The sequence below is a fragment of the Poecile atricapillus genome, chromosome 10, assembly GCF_030490865.1.
Source record: "Poecile atricapillus isolate bPoeAtr1 chromosome 10, bPoeAtr1.hap1, whole genome shotgun sequence".
Lineage (NCBI taxonomy): Eukaryota > Metazoa > Chordata > Aves > Passeriformes > Paridae > Poecile > Poecile atricapillus.
Window position 1 is genome coordinate 9,169,160 of NC_081258.1, and position 16,653 is coordinate 9,185,812.

Below are 16,653 nucleotides of genomic sequence, written 5' to 3' on the forward strand. Positions count from 1 at the left end.
ATGATATGTTTTTATTAAGAAGCTCTTGGTGTTTGCCATCTAAGCCACACTAAGTCCTAAAATACAGCAAAAGTTACATCAAGTGAAAGCACTGCCTTGAGAAAGAGACATATTTCAGATCCCATTTGTCCTGACATCCACACACTCTCATGGAGAAACATTTTCTGCAACTTCCTCAAGATACATGGAATTGTCTTTCTCTCACTGCCTGAATGGCCACTGGAGCCCAGAAACACTGAGATACTGCACTGTTGAAAGCACACGGGGCTGGTTGGAAGAAAAATTTTATTTCTACTTAAGTAAGCTTTCTTATACCCCCTGAAAGTAGGTAAAGTCCATTTTTCAAGTAGGAGCTGGAGATCTGGCTGGGTACAGACTTAAAATTGCCAAAGTCTTTCTTCAGTGCTCCATTGGTGGGGAAGTGAGCCCTTGGACACAGCCCTGCAGACTCACCTGTGGGCAGGTGGCTCACAGCCAAGCCAAGGGGCTCTTGTTCCCCTCTGTGCTTCAGGGGGCACTGCTGTACCCAGATGGCCCCAAGGACCACTGGCATGAGCAGCTGGAGATGTTGCTCCCCACTGCTCCCCTCCCAGGGAGGCCAGCACAGGGAACAGCTCCTTTGTGTCCCCCCAGGGTCACCTCAGGCCATAGGGCAGCTCGCAGTGGTGCCCCCTCTCCTGGGCAGGTCACGTCCTCTACAGGAGGCACATCTAACATCAAGACATTAAACGAAGACTTAAAAAGAGAAAACCTGCTTAAGGCTTGATCTGCTGTAATCAGCAGAAAGAATCCCAAGGACTTTGATGTGGACCAAATCAAGCCCCTGGAGGACATTCATAGTAAATCATTATTAATATAATGAGTGCAATTTCTGTGCAGCAGCTCATTCCTGTTTATGGATATATGAAAATTGCTAGCTTTTCACATAAAATAAAACGAGAGGGGAGACAGACCACAGTGTTAGCCAATGAGGTATAGTAGCTCCTTTTGATATGTGTACGTTTAAAAAACTGGGCATTTAAAATGACAGCACGTTCCTCTAGTGAAGCTCTCTTAATTTAGTGGTTTGACATATCTCCAAATCTGAGCAGAAAAGAAAGCCCTTTATTCATAGCAGGCAATAAAACACCTGAACACCTGTGCTAGGAAAGACCTGGCAGGTACCCTGCTCCCTTGGTACGTGGATTATTTGCGCATTGTTTATTACATCCCTTGCCTTAGTTTTCATCAATTGTAATCATTTAGGAGGAAACAGTATGATTAACAGTACACAAGCAAACAGCAGGAATTAATCCTTTAAATACAAATACTTCACTGGTTATATGATGGCTCCTTGGAAAAGCAGTGTGGCAAAAAGAGTATGCACAAAAATCCTCCTCAAGTTTTCTCTGGAAATCACTGCTCAGTCACAATTTGCTTAATACAATTCCCAATGCAAACAGTTCAGGAGGGATCTTTCTTTGCTGTGAATCGTACCACAAATATAACTCTCAGCACCCATTATGTGTCATTATTTCCAAACCATCTTTGGGTCTGGCAGGGCTCCCTGCTACATATTAAACAGCAAAGATCAAAATTGCACTTGTCATAGAGCAAGCTCATCTGCCATGTCCGAATGCCTGTGGCTCCGGATGCCTCTGAGGAGCTGGACCAGCAGCTCCCAGCACAGCTCCTGGAGATGGGGATCTGCCTGAAAGGGCTCCTTCTGCCCAACATGTAAGGAAACCCCAGCCCTCCACCTCTACACTTGTTTCAGTGAGCATGTTTCAGTAGGGGGAATGAAATGCCATAGCCTTGGTGTTTTATATATGAGCTATAAATTCACTCTTTTTCCAGGAGAATTTCATGATATTCATAGCTGTCAATTGTACAAAGTGAGGATGTGAAAAACACAGAGCTGCCAGCCTTTCCTCTTCTGCCCTAAGGGTGTGTGGGGTTATCACACACACTCTTTCCTTTGTGTTTCATGCTTAACCTTCCCATGTTTTCTTTCCTTATTTCCAGTGAGATAATGTAAGCAGTTAAGTAGCATTCTGTTTTCTATTCTTGTGGCAATATCATCAAAGTAATGTCACTGACTCATTGCTCCAGATTCTTACCAAAATTTGCACCATTTATAGAGCAAGTTCAGTTCCTCGAAGCGTTCCTAAGCCTTGGTTTTACACTCCATCATATGATGTAAACTTCAAAGCAAAAACCTGTATTAAAATACGAGCTCAGCAGCACAGTTTGATGGAAGTTTGATCACTTCCAGAGCATTAAGCTACCAAAGCAGTATCTGCACCAGCCACTAAAAGTACATTTACAGCATTTACAGTTTCTCATCACATGGCACACATGGTGTTTACCCTGTTTGAAAGAAGTGCTCAAAAATCAGCAAGGCTAGTTCATGCCAGTCTGTGACATCTCTAAAAGTTACCTTTTCCCTTTGCTGCCTGTCATTTTCTCCCACTTTCCTTGTTTTTTCCTGCCTTTCTACAACCACCCCACTCTGATTTTCTTCTTGAAATAGTTGAATGTTCAATTTTTTAAAAAGTATTTTCAGTGGTTTCACTTTAAAATACAAAGAAGGAAAACAGTGTGTAGGATCAGATTTTGATACCAGTTATTTCATGCCAGTAGGAAAGCAAGTTCAGAACTGAACAGTCAAATTCATCAAGCGGAACCCCTTGATGGAGGCTGATTTGCTCACATAAGATAATTGCACTGTTAAAGATACAGAAAGGTTTATGCAGATTTAACCCTAAGTAGCAGTTGAACAACTGGTTCACTAAAATAATGCTAAATCTTCATTACTCAACAAAAATGTAACCAACGGTTCAGGAATTTAGAGCAGGCAGCTTACACACCAGAAACTAATGAGATAATCATGCCAAGGCAGTCTGGTTCAAAAGTCTAAAGCATTTCTAACAGATTTATACACACATTTTGTGTCCTCCTTGGCTTTAATATTTGCATTAGTAAATTCCCTGGCATAAAGTAAACACACATTTCTGAGTCACTACTGAAATAAAGACTAAGACTGTGCAGCTAAGTATTGAATTTTCATTCAGCCAACATCATTCAAAACTCCTCATGTAATTATTATGAATTATTATAAGCAGAAAAATTTTGAGTGCAGAAAAATCCTGCATAAAAACTGAAAATTTACAATCCTAATTTATATGATTAAAGCTGACATTTGCAGCAATTGTGCAATGCACAAAACTTCACTACTGAAACACTATGTAATTAAAATCTGTAATTGCAAAAAACAGGCTGCTTAGACTATAATTTAGGCAGGTTCTCTTTATTTGATCATCTGATTCTAAAGGTTAATGCAGTGGCCTAGGAAGCCAGTGTTCCCATTTTAATTGTCCTGGCATTTTGACCAAACACCACTTTAAGGGAGATATGGGAGGAAAAATCAAAGCTGTCTTTGCAAGCCACTGCTGCCTTCATAAAACGTTCATAGTGAGAACAGACAAACCCAAAATCTGCTGACTTTATTAAAATATTAACAAGGTATAGTTAAAACTTTTGTACACTTATGCAAATCAGGTCGCTAGAACAAGGGAAAGGCGGGATCCCCTGGGAGAAAAAAAAATAAAATCAACAAAGTGAAAAGATCAGCCATCCTTCCACAGCATGACAGCACAACACAAGAGGCAGCAGCTTGGGAATTCAGCTAGATAAATAAAAACCCTCCAAAGTTTAAGTAAATCATGGTTTATAAAGCTAATACATTTAAATGAGGCATATGATACCATTCTATAAAAAGACCGCCTTTCCCAGGGCATGGGCGGGGTGTTTTTGGTGGCCATGCTGCACAGGTGAGAGAGGTGTGAGGAGGCCAGCCAGGGTGGGCACCTCCCCACGAGCTCCCTGGCAGGGCAGGCTCTGGTGCTGCACTGCCCAAGAGGTACCATGCTCACACACCAGGGAGCCTCAGTGCCTGTGTGGGTTTAGACCAAGGGCATTGGTGGGATTTAACCCCCAGCCTCCCTGCCATGGCTCCAAGTGTAGCTGCAGCAGCGTGCCCAGGTCAGGGTCCAGCCCCTCCAGAAGGATTTGTGGCCCCAGGAAAGGGTGTGAGGCAAGCACTGGCTCTGTGGAGGCTACAACTGCTGTGGCTGCAGCCCCCAGTGCTGCCAGGGAAAGTGATGTGGAAGGCCTGGTGCAGAGCCACAGCTTGGCAACGTGCTACTGCCTGGGAGGAGCCTCTGCTTGAGCATCACATCGAGCTGCACCCACGCTTTCTCATACCTCAGCAGGGAAAATTCCTTTACTTATGATTTAGCAGCGAGGAAGGGGATAGGGCAGCTACCATTTGCTTAGTCTTTGTATGTTAATCAGTCCCTAAATTATTAACGGAGAAAAAGAAATTATTTACAAGGTGTTTGACGTAGATATGTAAGGATGTAGCAACACTACTGTCAAGAGAAATACTCATAAATCATGATATGTGTCTTGTCTTATTTATTTATTTATTCCAGCCATGCTCAGAGACCCTCTTCTCCTCCAGGTACCCAGGGAGGCAGGAGGAGACTGAGAGACTGTTTAAGGGCAGAAGAGACAATAACAAGGTTAGGCACCTTTTCTAAATGCTGCGCAAGGGTGACGGTTGTAGAGAGAAATCAACAGCTTTAGTTTTGTTTTTACTCCTCTTGTAAACATACCTGAAGCTCTGTTTGAAAGAAGAACTTCTGTGGGCACTGGGAACAGTCATAAATTTTGTCTTCCTGCCCGTGCACTGCAAAGATGTGCTGCTGCAGTTTGTTTGCCTGTACAAAAACTGAAACAACAGAGTACAGTTAGTTAACATTACTTCATATAAGGCACCTCGCCTAGAACTGCACTTCAGAGTCTCTGCAATTGTAAAAGGTCCAAGGATATCTGCCAGAGAAGTGCCGATACACTTGGTTCAGCAGAATTTCCTTACAAGTAGTCAATTTAGAGTCTCCAGGCTGACAGTCAGCTTACTTCTAACAGACTTTACATCCTGTATGGATTTTTGATATTTCACATAAAGCTAACACTGTCCACAGGTAACTGGAAGAACTCATCAGACCAAAGAGAGGACGTCACTGCTCCCATGGGGAGCCCTGGGCCCACGGCAGGTGCATCAGATGCATTTTTAATGCAGGACAACTGGGCCAGGAGAAGCCTTGATGGCTGGTCTGGAAGAAACGTGGCCTAGAGCAGCATTTCTGTCAGAAATGTGAATCTGAAAGGGCAGGCTTGCCACAATTTTTAGATCTTTTAAATAGGTTGCCCATGCAGTAGAAAAGAAAAATATTATTTTTTAACATCACAAATATCACAGCATCTGCATTGTGATTCTAGACTGACAATTATTCTGACTTTACCAAGGCAAATTTTGAAGTGGAACATATTGAACCACAGCTTTAACTGGTTAAAAAATATATTGATATCTGATTTAATTTTTGTCTCACTTTATATGAATGGTCATCTATATGTGAAAATGGCTTCTTCAGCAGAATTCAACAAATGCACCCCAAATTTTTTACAGCACATTTCAGAAAGGATTAAATTAACTCCAAGCTCACACAAATACCAGTTTCTCAAACTGTGGGCCAAACTCTAAAGAACATAGGTTCACTTTATTCCCAGCAAAGTTAAAGGAATAGCAGGTGCTGCTGTGCTCCTTTAGTGACAACAGGCCCACAGTGACACCTACATGATCCTTATCTCTCAAACAGATTGGAAATGCAGATGTTAACTACTGTGTTGAAGAGAGTACAAAAGGCAGCCTTTAGCATGCACCCCTCAGATCCTGGAAAAGCAAGAATCACCCATGATCATTTGCACTGATGAGACAGCTTAAATGATCTACAGAGAAGGAACACCTAACAGGCTCTCAGGAGTTAGAAATGTGCCACCATAAGAAAACTGGGCTTAAAAAAAACCTCTGAGAGTATAGCTGGCAAAACCACGGAGTTGTACAATTTGGTCTTATCAAACCTTTACTCCCCTTTACTCCGTACTGTAAGCAGACCACGAGCCACCTGGCCTTTAAAGAGTCCTTGCTCAGGTGGATAAGGGCTTGCAAGAGCAGGTCCATCCTTTGCAAGTCCTGCACTTGGAAACACATAGCACCTTTGAGGCACAAGGCATAATGTAAATGTTTGGAACTGTGGGGCCTTGCAGAGCCCGCAGCATGTGGCAGTGCTGCTTGGTGTCAAACGCCACAAAGCTGCTCGGCAGAGCGAGCCCCAGCTTCAGACAGAGGATATTTGAACATTTCCAAGCACAGTATTTCTTTTTCCCAGGGAAAGGAATACAGTACTTTACAAATCCCCTGAGTGTCATTTCTGGATCTAGCCATGCACGCTGAGGCTTGTCTTGGCCTCCCTGTCTTACCTGTGAAACAAACAGGGCATTTGAATGTGCCTCCCATCCCCTCAAAGCTGTGCTCAATCAGGTGACACAGGAGCTTTGCCGGAGAGTCAAACATCTGGTTACACAGCTTGCACTCATGATTGATGCCTTCCTCTGCAAGGTTCAAATGATACAACTTGTTAGTGACACAGCAGATTAGCGTCGGGGAGGCAGCACAGTGGGCGGGGAGGGGCTGTGCTGGCACACAGGGCCCCCCAGACCCCCAGCCCCAGAGCAGGGTGAGCGTTCAGGGGTGCAGCTCCATCCCCTGGAACCCACGCAGGGCTGCCGGGCTCCAGCAACGCAGCACAACCCTACCACAGGGGGAGAGCAGCCCTGCTCTGGGTACAGCGTGGTAAAGAGTCAAACAGCATTTAAAATTACTTTAATAGTGCGAATTCAACCACCAACACTGACAGAGGAATGAAGTGATGTCTTCACCTCGGAGTACACTGCAAACACACAGGAGAGGAAGGAGCTATTGGAGAATAGCAGGAACTGAGAGCAGAGTATCAGTGTAAATTTTTTTTGGTGTCTCTTGGCTTTTTACAAGGCGAAGAGAGACCACTGAAGGTATTTAAATGTAATTCAAAAGCGTAATTTCCTTTTCGTGTATCTTAAGTATTGAATAGACAGGGTCCATTTTAAAAGCCTCTATATTCTAACTGAACTCAGTGAAATAACTGTAATTATTACTCTTGCTTCAAAAGCCTACCACTTTTGCAAGACGATAAGCTTCTCCGTATACTGAAGTTCGTGATTCTAGGTAAAGCTGAGCTTTTCTTTAGAGGTACTGAAGTAATATTAAAGCAATTTTCACACATAAAACTAAACAATCCTTTGTTTGGTTTTCTTGAAGGAAGGCAAGGAGTCACAGAATTTTAGAAAAAATAAAATACAGTTAATAAAAATCAGAAGCTACCTAAAAAGTTTTAATGCTGTGGCTGGTTTCTGCAAATACTCCCTGAAAAAGTGTCTTTCCTTCACTGTGGCAGCACGTGAACTTCTCATGAAAACATATTTTAAAAACAAAATAAATACTTTCTTTTGTTCTACACTCAGCTTTATTTTTACATCCTCAAATATCAATGACTATTAATTTTTAGTTCCAAGATCGCTAAGAAACATTACTCCATGAACCAATTCTTGCCAAATATGTTTGGATCTTATGAATAATGTGAGCCCTCAGAAGCACGGTCTTTACTTACAGAAAACTTTTTCTATCTTTAAAAGGGCTAAACAGAAGCAAAGTATTGCTTGCTATGAAGCCTTTGGTAGAATCAGGATGCAAGGCTCCTGTACAAGTGTTGGGCAGTGGAGAGCTGTCCGTGCTGCCTCGAGGCCAGCTGGGCTCTGGACCCGTGGGGCACTGGGCGCTCACCGTGAGCGCTGCACCGGAGCTGCGTGGGGAATGGGGAGGTGGCGTGGGGACAAGTAAACAGGTGCATTGGGAAGGAGATAAAAAGAGAAAAGGAAAGAACCAGGAACAGAAAGATGAAAGAGCTGGTAGCTCCGTGGCAGCAGCTCTATGAATTCCCTCCGGAGCCACAAGCAGGGAATGGGATATTTCTAGGACGCCACGAGGTTTGCAATGCTCTGCTCGCACGGGCTCCACGGGAGGGCATGTTGCCCTCTCTAATGTGTAGGTTTCCAAACCAGGCCCTCTCCCCTCACTGTGGCCTAAGGCTGGATTCTCCCATCAGACCCCTGCCTGAAAAGTTCTGGCTTTGTGTGAATTTTGCAATCTGCTCCAGAGGGGAGAAGAGATGGGGAGGGGGTATGAGCCACATGCTGAGCATGCCCAGCCACACTGCTGTGTACAGCAACCAAATGCTGCAATAAACCTGCAGAGGACAAAGCAGGAACTGGGGGGAATGGAACAAATGCCTTCTACGAATAAATCACAGAAATCATGTTTGACATTAATTTTCTACCCTCTACATACTAGGTCTTTGGAAAACAGTGATTCATATACAGCCTATGGTCCTGTGTGAGCACATGTGTTCATAAATACAGATAGACACATACTGATGACTAGACAGCTGCTCCTTTTCCAGCCTAAATATCTACAATTTGAGTAAAACTGGGGAAAAAAAAAAAAAACAAACCCAGAAAAATAAACAATGCTCAGCATTTCAATTAAAGTATATTCTCGCAAGCTTGGTATGTTTAATTAGGTAACAAAGATTGTGTATTTTCTTGGCTGATCCCTGCAGTATTTTAAATAGTTAAACCCATAACAAACTAAAACTAGAATGAAAAATAATAAAACATAATGGGTTCCTGCAGATCTGGAAATTTATCCCACTCGAGGCAAGACCTTTTGATTTGCAAATCCACTTCTGAATTATAAGGCCTTCTCCTCACCGGTGGGGGTTTTTATTCCACTCCCACAGGAGTCCATTATGTATTTCTTGTGTCTATAAAACCATCCAGAAAGAAAAAAAGGGGGAAAAAGTACCATGGTTAGCATGACAAACGTTTCTCTTTTCATGCATGTGTATTCAAAATATGAAAATGCCCAAAGATATAGATAGAATTGCTGCTATAATCACTCTCTCCTCTATGGCATTTTACAGCATATTATTTTACACAGAAACACAGCACATGTATAGGGATACTCAGTCACCTTTGCAGAATAACTTCCTTGAATTATATAAGATCATATAGGTACATGCAAGGAAGCTTTCTGACAATGCGGTGTGACAGTCAAATGTGTGGTGCTGGGCACTAGCAACTGCAAACATATCATCATTTCCCTCATTCTTATTCGCTTTTTTTTTTTCCTAGCATGACAAGCATCTATGAGAGATCTACATAACTCAAGTGAATTATGCAGCCCCTCTCATTTGTAAAATAAAATGCAGATTTTTACAGTTTGTTATGCTAGTTCTTCTCCCATTTCTTCATAAGTGTATCTGTGGAGGGATCAGTTGATTGCAGGACTAAACAAGCAATGCACAGCAAACAAGAAGCTTGGGTTTCTTGCCTTTTTTTTCCTGAGCTCAAAATAATAAGCATTAATTTTACACTTCATTTCTCAAAAAAATAATAGGACGTGCTCTTGTTTAAAACAAGCAGGCCTGCTGGATTCTGTCAGGCTGAAACTATGTCAGGCCAAAAGAGGAACAGAGCGCTTTGTGTAAAAGTATCATGGGGAGATGATAGTATCCTGTAATGTTTTCAGTACCTACTTTTGTCTCCAAAAGCATTTGATCCCTGGCAGACACATACTTATTTCCATACTGGTCTTGAGGGAAGCCAGTAGGAATGAGAGCTGATTATCTGAATCCTGAAGGTGAAACCTGGGTGGTGCCCACTGATGTCAAAGGCAGGCATTTGTATAAATTTGGAGGTACATAATTTACTGCCTGTTAGTGAGGATTAGTGGGTTGCGCAGACCCAGCTGAACCGCGGTGGCAGAGCACGTCGCTCATTGTTCCCAAGTTCAGGTGCGTTTCCAGGATAGTTTTAAATATGTTGATAGGGTGTTTAGTAGCACTTACACTGCCATCCTGCCCATTTTAGAGTGGGAATATGCTTCTCCATAAAGCTATTTCTGCTGCAGCAATGTGCATTTAATACATATTACAATGAGTCTCTAAGCCTCTAAGAGAACCGACACCAGCAGCCTCCTGGCGAGGATGCAGTATAATTAATAATGCTGTATTAAACCCATTTACTGTATCAGCTGCATTTCTAATTATAACTATATTAATGGCAATGTAAAAGTACCCATTAGCGCTGTCATGTACCGACACGTTATACCAACAACAAGTAGAAGATCTGAACACCAAAAATCAAGATGTCATTGTCTTCACCATTAGTTAAAACTTCTCTCCTCAACTTGATTTAATAAAGAAAAAAATTTCCCTTATGGAATAACTGCAATAGTCCTAATTTGAGAGATCATGTAAAACAATCTGATGCTTGTTGCTGACAACAACATGTACATCCCACACTGTAGCATTCCAGACATATATTTATACTCTACTGCAGAAAATTAAGCCAATAAAGGGGAATTACTTCCCTGTACTCAGATGTTCACATCCATGAGTTAACCGTGCTTTTAATGAACTTTGAAATACTGTAATTCAGTGTAACAAAGCATTAATATACTGTGTTCACAGAGAACCTTCTCCTGTCCATTAGATCATAAATTTGGTAGAATTAAATGGGCCGTGTGCTCTAATTATGGTAGAAATAAATAGAAATTGGAATGAACACAGGGAAATAAAATGAAAACTGCATGGAACTATTCTGTTTATGCAATTCATTTCCCAGTAAATAAGAAATCAAAGGGAAAAATTTATAATGTAGGAAAAGAAAGAGCTTCCCCAGCAATTTTTTCCATGTGGCTGTGAGGAGCAAGGGGCTGGAACCAGGGTAGGATGGCAATGATGGACACCTCCCTTAAACACAAAGCCTGCAGAGAATCACTTTGACCCCTCATCTGCTTGGCACTACTCCACCACTGGTTTTCACTACAAACAATCCAAGGATGGAAGTAAAACCAAGGTCTGAGAACACGCTGCAACAGCTCCAAGGGGACGGCAAATTCGCAGATGTTCACATTGGATGAAGACAATGTCTGCCATACAGTCAACATTTCCTCCTCACCATTGCTGCCTAAACCCATGACCTGCTACACAAACCATTTGGACCACATTGCTCCACTGCATTTTTGTAATTAATCCCGGAGGACACAGCTGAACCCCTCCCTTGCCAGCGGGGCAGCAGCAGGGAGAGGAGATGCCGCGCTCCGGCGCGGGCCCGCGGCACCGAGGCGCTCTGCAGCACAGCCACCCCAGCTATTAGGCAGTGAAAGGCAGCGGATTGATGGCCTGGCAACAGAAATGTCACCTGGGGAGCTGGGTGCCGTCCTCCCAGGGATGCTGGAGGTCAGTTTCTATGGCAACACCGAATGAGCTCAACCTTGTAACTGACCCTTATCTTTTTTTGATCTGTGGCCCCCTTGGGACCTTGGCTGGAAATCAACTGGAAAATAATCTGGTCACATATCAGAAAGAAAACTATTTATACTTATTTATTTATCCAGGTACAGCTCATATCTCCCTTTGACGACTCTGGCAGACTAAAGACACCCATCATGTTCCCTCAGCGGTTTCAGTGGCTGTGCAGAAACACCCAGCTCTGCGCTGTGAGAAACCATACCAAACCCCCCTGCCACTGCAAAACACATACTCAAAAATTGCCATTGATATCTGTGCTCATGACTCTACTGATATATTGCCAAAATCTTGCCTTGCTCTCAGCCTCCGACTTGCCCGTGCGGATAAACATACACCTACATCCCTTCTTGGATGGTTTAATATTTTATGTTGGTATCCACTAATCATATTCTTTTGTGCTTTATCTCTCTGCTGAAATATGATTCTGCTTTCAAATATATTTATATGATCTAGAATGGCACAACACTGATGTCTTTTATGAGCCGAAGATTGTTTAATAAAATCTTGCATTTCTGCTTCATCCTTATGACAATTTTACTATTATAAGTTTTCAAGGGATATGAGAGCTGTCCACTGTGGTTAGAAACATCACTTTAATGAAAAATGATAACACGGGGGCTTGGATTTTTCTAGAAACTATATAAGGAATACCAGAAAAAAATACAGAGTTCCCAACATGCATTTGTATGTAATTTTGTTGGTTTTCCTTATATTTGTCTGTGGATAAGACTCATTAAAATCAGGTCTGCTCATCATAGATTTCCAGGGGATGGGCAGCCCAGACAGGGGTTTATCAGCACAAAGGGCAATTGCTCTTCTCCAGGTGGGGAGACTCTCTGGGGAAATGGGATTCAAGAAATCAGGGACTATATTAGAATAGAGACAGAAGCCACAGGACTTGCTAGAAGTGCCTATGGATTCCTGGTAAAAAACTCCAAGGTTACTTGTGATGTACTTCTTCAGGCTCAAAAAGGTATTCTTTTCCATGCTAAATTAACCTAACCACACAACGGGCTTTAAACTCTTTCATCATCTTAGGGGGCCTCAAGCTCAAAATATGCAGAATTAGATGCCAAATTATTTATAGGGTAGCTTGTAAGTTCACTGCCTCCAGTATATGTCAGTACACTGCAATATTAAAATGACCATCAAAAAGAAGCATGGTCCCAGAGGGACTGGGGATGAGATTGCAGGAGTTTCCTCCTGCCTGTGAGTTCCTGTGCTGCTCCAGAGCCCCTGCCCCGCTCCTGGCCGCAGGCTCTGTGCCCCCACTGCACCGCGCTCCTGGGGGAAAGGCTGAGCCCCGCACACACGGGATGGGGCTGCCAGGCCCAGCTTCATCAACTTAATCGTCAGTTTACAAGAAAAATAAAATCTGAAAGTTCAAAGGAGTTCATGGAGTTGTGTATCATCTATCTCTGACTGCAGAGCCCCAGAGAGGCCTGCCTGCAGAGCTTTATTTTAGATTTAGATATTAATCTGGGAAATTGCATAAAGATAATTTATAGAAATGCACACAATACTTTAGCACGACACCTTCACACTTTATCAGCCTTCCTCTGAAGGTGTCTTTTTTTAATATCCTATATTACAAGTTTTTGTGGACTAAAGCCTGATAGGTCTGGCTGTTCCTTCATAATAGTTGATTAAGAAATAACTCCACTGTCTTCCATGCAAAAATGTAAATGCAAAACCCATACAGGAAAAGAAACACATGCTGTCTTTGAGTGTGCAAGTCCATACAACCACACACAGAATTAGTTTTATCCAGACTAATGAACCCCTAGGAATGACTAGAGTTTAGTAAGAACACCTCATTCCCACACTTGAAGTCAAATCATGTATTTCAATATTTTGAAATACTTACAGTTATGTTATTTCAAGATTAATGTGAATAACTGATGAAACTGAAGTAATGCAGCCCTGAATCCAGGCCCGTGGCCACACAGCCCATTCCCTGCACTATCCTCCCTCATGCCATTGTATCACTGAAAACTAAATATACCTTATTGCTCCTGGTCTTCTCCCTGGGAGCAGCTCCCTGTACTGCTGCACAGCAGGAATACATTCATCCTCTCATCCTATTGACAATATCACATTGAAGAGCTGAGTACAGACAAACAGCAATAACTAGCATCTACTTGGCATCTATTCTTCTTGTGAAATTAAAAATTAAAATTAAAACATCATTATACTCTTATTAAACATCCCACTGGAATACGCCGATGCTTTAAAAACATGCAAAGCTTTAAACCTACTTTAAATAGGTGTAAAGCCCTTTTTTACTCCTTTTACAGGCCTGGCACATTCCCCAGCCTCAGCAGCAGGCCCCCAGAGCTGTGGGGTGCCCCCTCCCCACCACATCCCACCCGTGCCTCTGCGTGTGGTGACCGTGGTCATACAGAGGCCACCGGAGCTGCCAGGACCCGCCAGCCACGAGGTGCCAAAGGCAAAGCTTTCCCTCCCACAGGCAAACCCTCCCCTGCCTGGGTGCAGGCTGGCACCTGCATCCCACAGCTACTGCTCAAAAGGCATTTGCCTTTTTGCTGGGTGCATTTTTGTGTGCTCAGAGGCAGGTTCCTGAGCTGGGCATGCAAGGCAGGGTGAGCAGCCCCCTGGGTTAACCCAGCACACCTGGGACAGCACACAGTGTTTGTTAAAACACCAACTCCCACTGATGTGTATGGCTGATCTTCACATTGCCATTTCCCAAGTACACATTGACATGATAGACTTTAAATCTATCGTGTAAATAATCATCAGATTAATGGTCTCTAATAGTATATAATTAACATGACAGGCTACAAGCCAGTTGTTGTCAACTACACTCAGCAATGCATAGAGTAAGAGAAAGGCATACACCGCTCCCATGATGGCATCAGGGAAGCAGAAAAACCGGTAAAAGGAGAAATAGAAATAAAACTCTTAAAAAAAAAAACCACACCTAAATGTACAACTTAAATGAGAAACACTGAAGGTTCTTTCAGTCATCAAAACTTAATAAATGTCTTCTTTTTTTGTCTTTGGTTTTTTGGGTTTTTTTGGTGATTGGGAAGGTAGACTTTAATTTCCATCAGCAAAGAAAAATTCTATTATCCCTGCATTGGTGCAATGCCTCTTGAGTGAGTACAGGTGAATTGGCATAAGGGGCCTTATTCTGATATTGCACATTCCGTATAAACATGGAAATATGTATCCAGTGATGTAGATTTTACAGTACTATCACCTATGGTCAAATTAAAGATTAGTATAGCTATCTCGGAAGTGGTGCAGTGGGCATAGAGTTAAAAATGCAATTGAAAACCAACCATGAGCATTATTTTTGTGGCAGATCACCCGAGACTGGCCAAATGCTGCACCCTCATTATGCTGGGGCAATTTGCACCACTTACTCAAATGAATGCATTTCTTTTAAATGTGTATTAATTTTGTTTACTTATTAAGAAACAGTGCTCCTAGGGAAAAGTCTCTGGTTAAAAAACAATCTGTTATGGCATTGTTATCAACTTAAAGACCAAATTTCTTTGAGGTATCTACAGACAAGCAAAAAACCCAGACACATCTCTCAGCTTTTTCTTGGAAAATAAAAATGATGGTTACCCAGCTATCTTGACATGAGCATTCAGCATAACTGCACCAGAGCTTATTTGTTCTTCTGAGGTTTGAACACATGTCACAGCCCAGCCCCAGAGAGGCTCCTGTCCCCAACCCTGCCAAGGTGCTCCTTCACTCCTTCTCCCCAGGACTAGGGCTGGAGCTCGGGGACACAAATCAGTTATTGGGGATAGCAAAATGAGATGCCACTGCAAACAGAGAGAACCAAGGGTGACTAAATAAGGTCTGGCTGGCTAAGATAGGTAACCGATTTTGCATGGCATGAATATCTCTCAGAGCTCGTTAAGTGCAAATATGCCCAAAAGAATGAACCTCCCCTATGAGACATATTTTAAATCAGGAATCCTAGGGTGCAGTAACGCATGATATTCCTTAAGGCAGTCAAAAAGAAGAATCTGCATGAAAACAAGAAAATATCTTAAGCATCTCTGCATTATGCAGACATATATTCTTGTACTGTGGGATTATGCACAAGTAAATGTGCAGAGCCTCTCCTATTGATGTTGGTGGAATTTGCTTGATTAACACTCCACAGTCCAGGTGGAAATCAAACCCTATGGCAGCTTCATCTTGAATAAGAAGAGAAAGTGCAACCCAGTGACTTTCTGGAAGAAAGCAAGGGCTCTGCATACACAGACTGTAAAGTTACTCTGTCATGCTCATCTAACACCTCATAACACCTTGACATGTTCTTTGTCCTACACATGAGCCAGCCAGCTCGCACATTTCACATATGATCTGGAGCTGGACAGGCAGCACTGGAGCACAAACATCCTGTAGAGCTGTGAGGGGCACCTGTGGCAGGGAAACATGGGCAGAACCTTCTTCTGGAATCCTAAACTCAGAGGACTTTGGCTTCTGCCTTTGTAAACAAATTCCTTTCCGTTTTACTATGTGAGTAGCTCGGTCAGGCATATATGGCTATTGGCAGATATTCTGTCAGTGCACAACATGGCCAGCTGTGTTTTATTTTTTTTTTAATAAATACATTTTCTTCATTTTGTATGTCATTAGTTTTTTAATCCATTAAGGAAAGCGATGTGGAAACTCTCACACTGTAGACAGACTCTGGAGAACATATATGGTCTTTGACAGAAAACTTAGCATAGAAGATAAGGAAAGTCTGTATTTTTGGTTAAATAAAGGGATCTGGAAGAGCCAGTCCTACAATGGTGCTGAAGTAGCCCTCTTCCAGCCACCTGAAAGGGTGAGCATGCCACGGTATCAAAACACAGTGACATTCAGCAGGAGTCCTACAGAGCTATTTTTGCTTAAACTCACCTAGAGCTCATGCTCATGGCATTATAAAGATTTTCTGGACTCTCTGCAACTCCTCTCATTCTCAGAAATTACATTTAAAAATTTAAATAAATTAAAACAAACAAACAAACAAAAAACTTCACCCCAGGCCTCTGCCCAAAATGTTGCCTTGAAAGCACCAAGATATTCCCAGCAGGATGGTGCTTTCAGGGTGAGCACAGTATGGACTGGAGTCATGCAGAGGTGGCAGAGATCACTTGGAAAAATCCAAAGGTGTAGTTGGATTTCTGTAGAGAAAGGTCTGATGTGCAATCACTGACCTTGAAAAAGACTTAGGGGTGTAATAAGTCCACATGAGAAGAACCATATTCCACAGCCCTGCAAAAGTTACTGAGAAAGAATGAAAAATGAGAGGAAAGATCAA

At 42.5% G+C, this 16,653-nt stretch overlaps 1 protein-coding gene across 6 annotated transcripts in view; it reads right to left on the reverse strand.

Annotated features, from left to right (window-relative positions):
• Positions 1-16,653, reverse strand: part of ZNF423 (zinc finger protein 423) — a 262,152-nt gene that overhangs the window by 16,606 nt on the left and 228,893 nt on the right. For all 6 annotated transcript variants that reach the window (XM_058845965.1, XM_058845963.1, XM_058845964.1 and 3 more), the window contains 2 exons: positions 6,364-6,495; positions 4,659-4,774 (listed from right to left, as the gene is read on the reverse strand). In XM_058845965.1, coding sequence (XP_058701948.1) covers positions 4,659-4,774; positions 6,364-6,495 — 248 coding nt within the window. Of the gene's footprint in view, positions 1-4,658; positions 4,775-6,363; positions 6,496-16,653 lie in introns of those variants that run through there.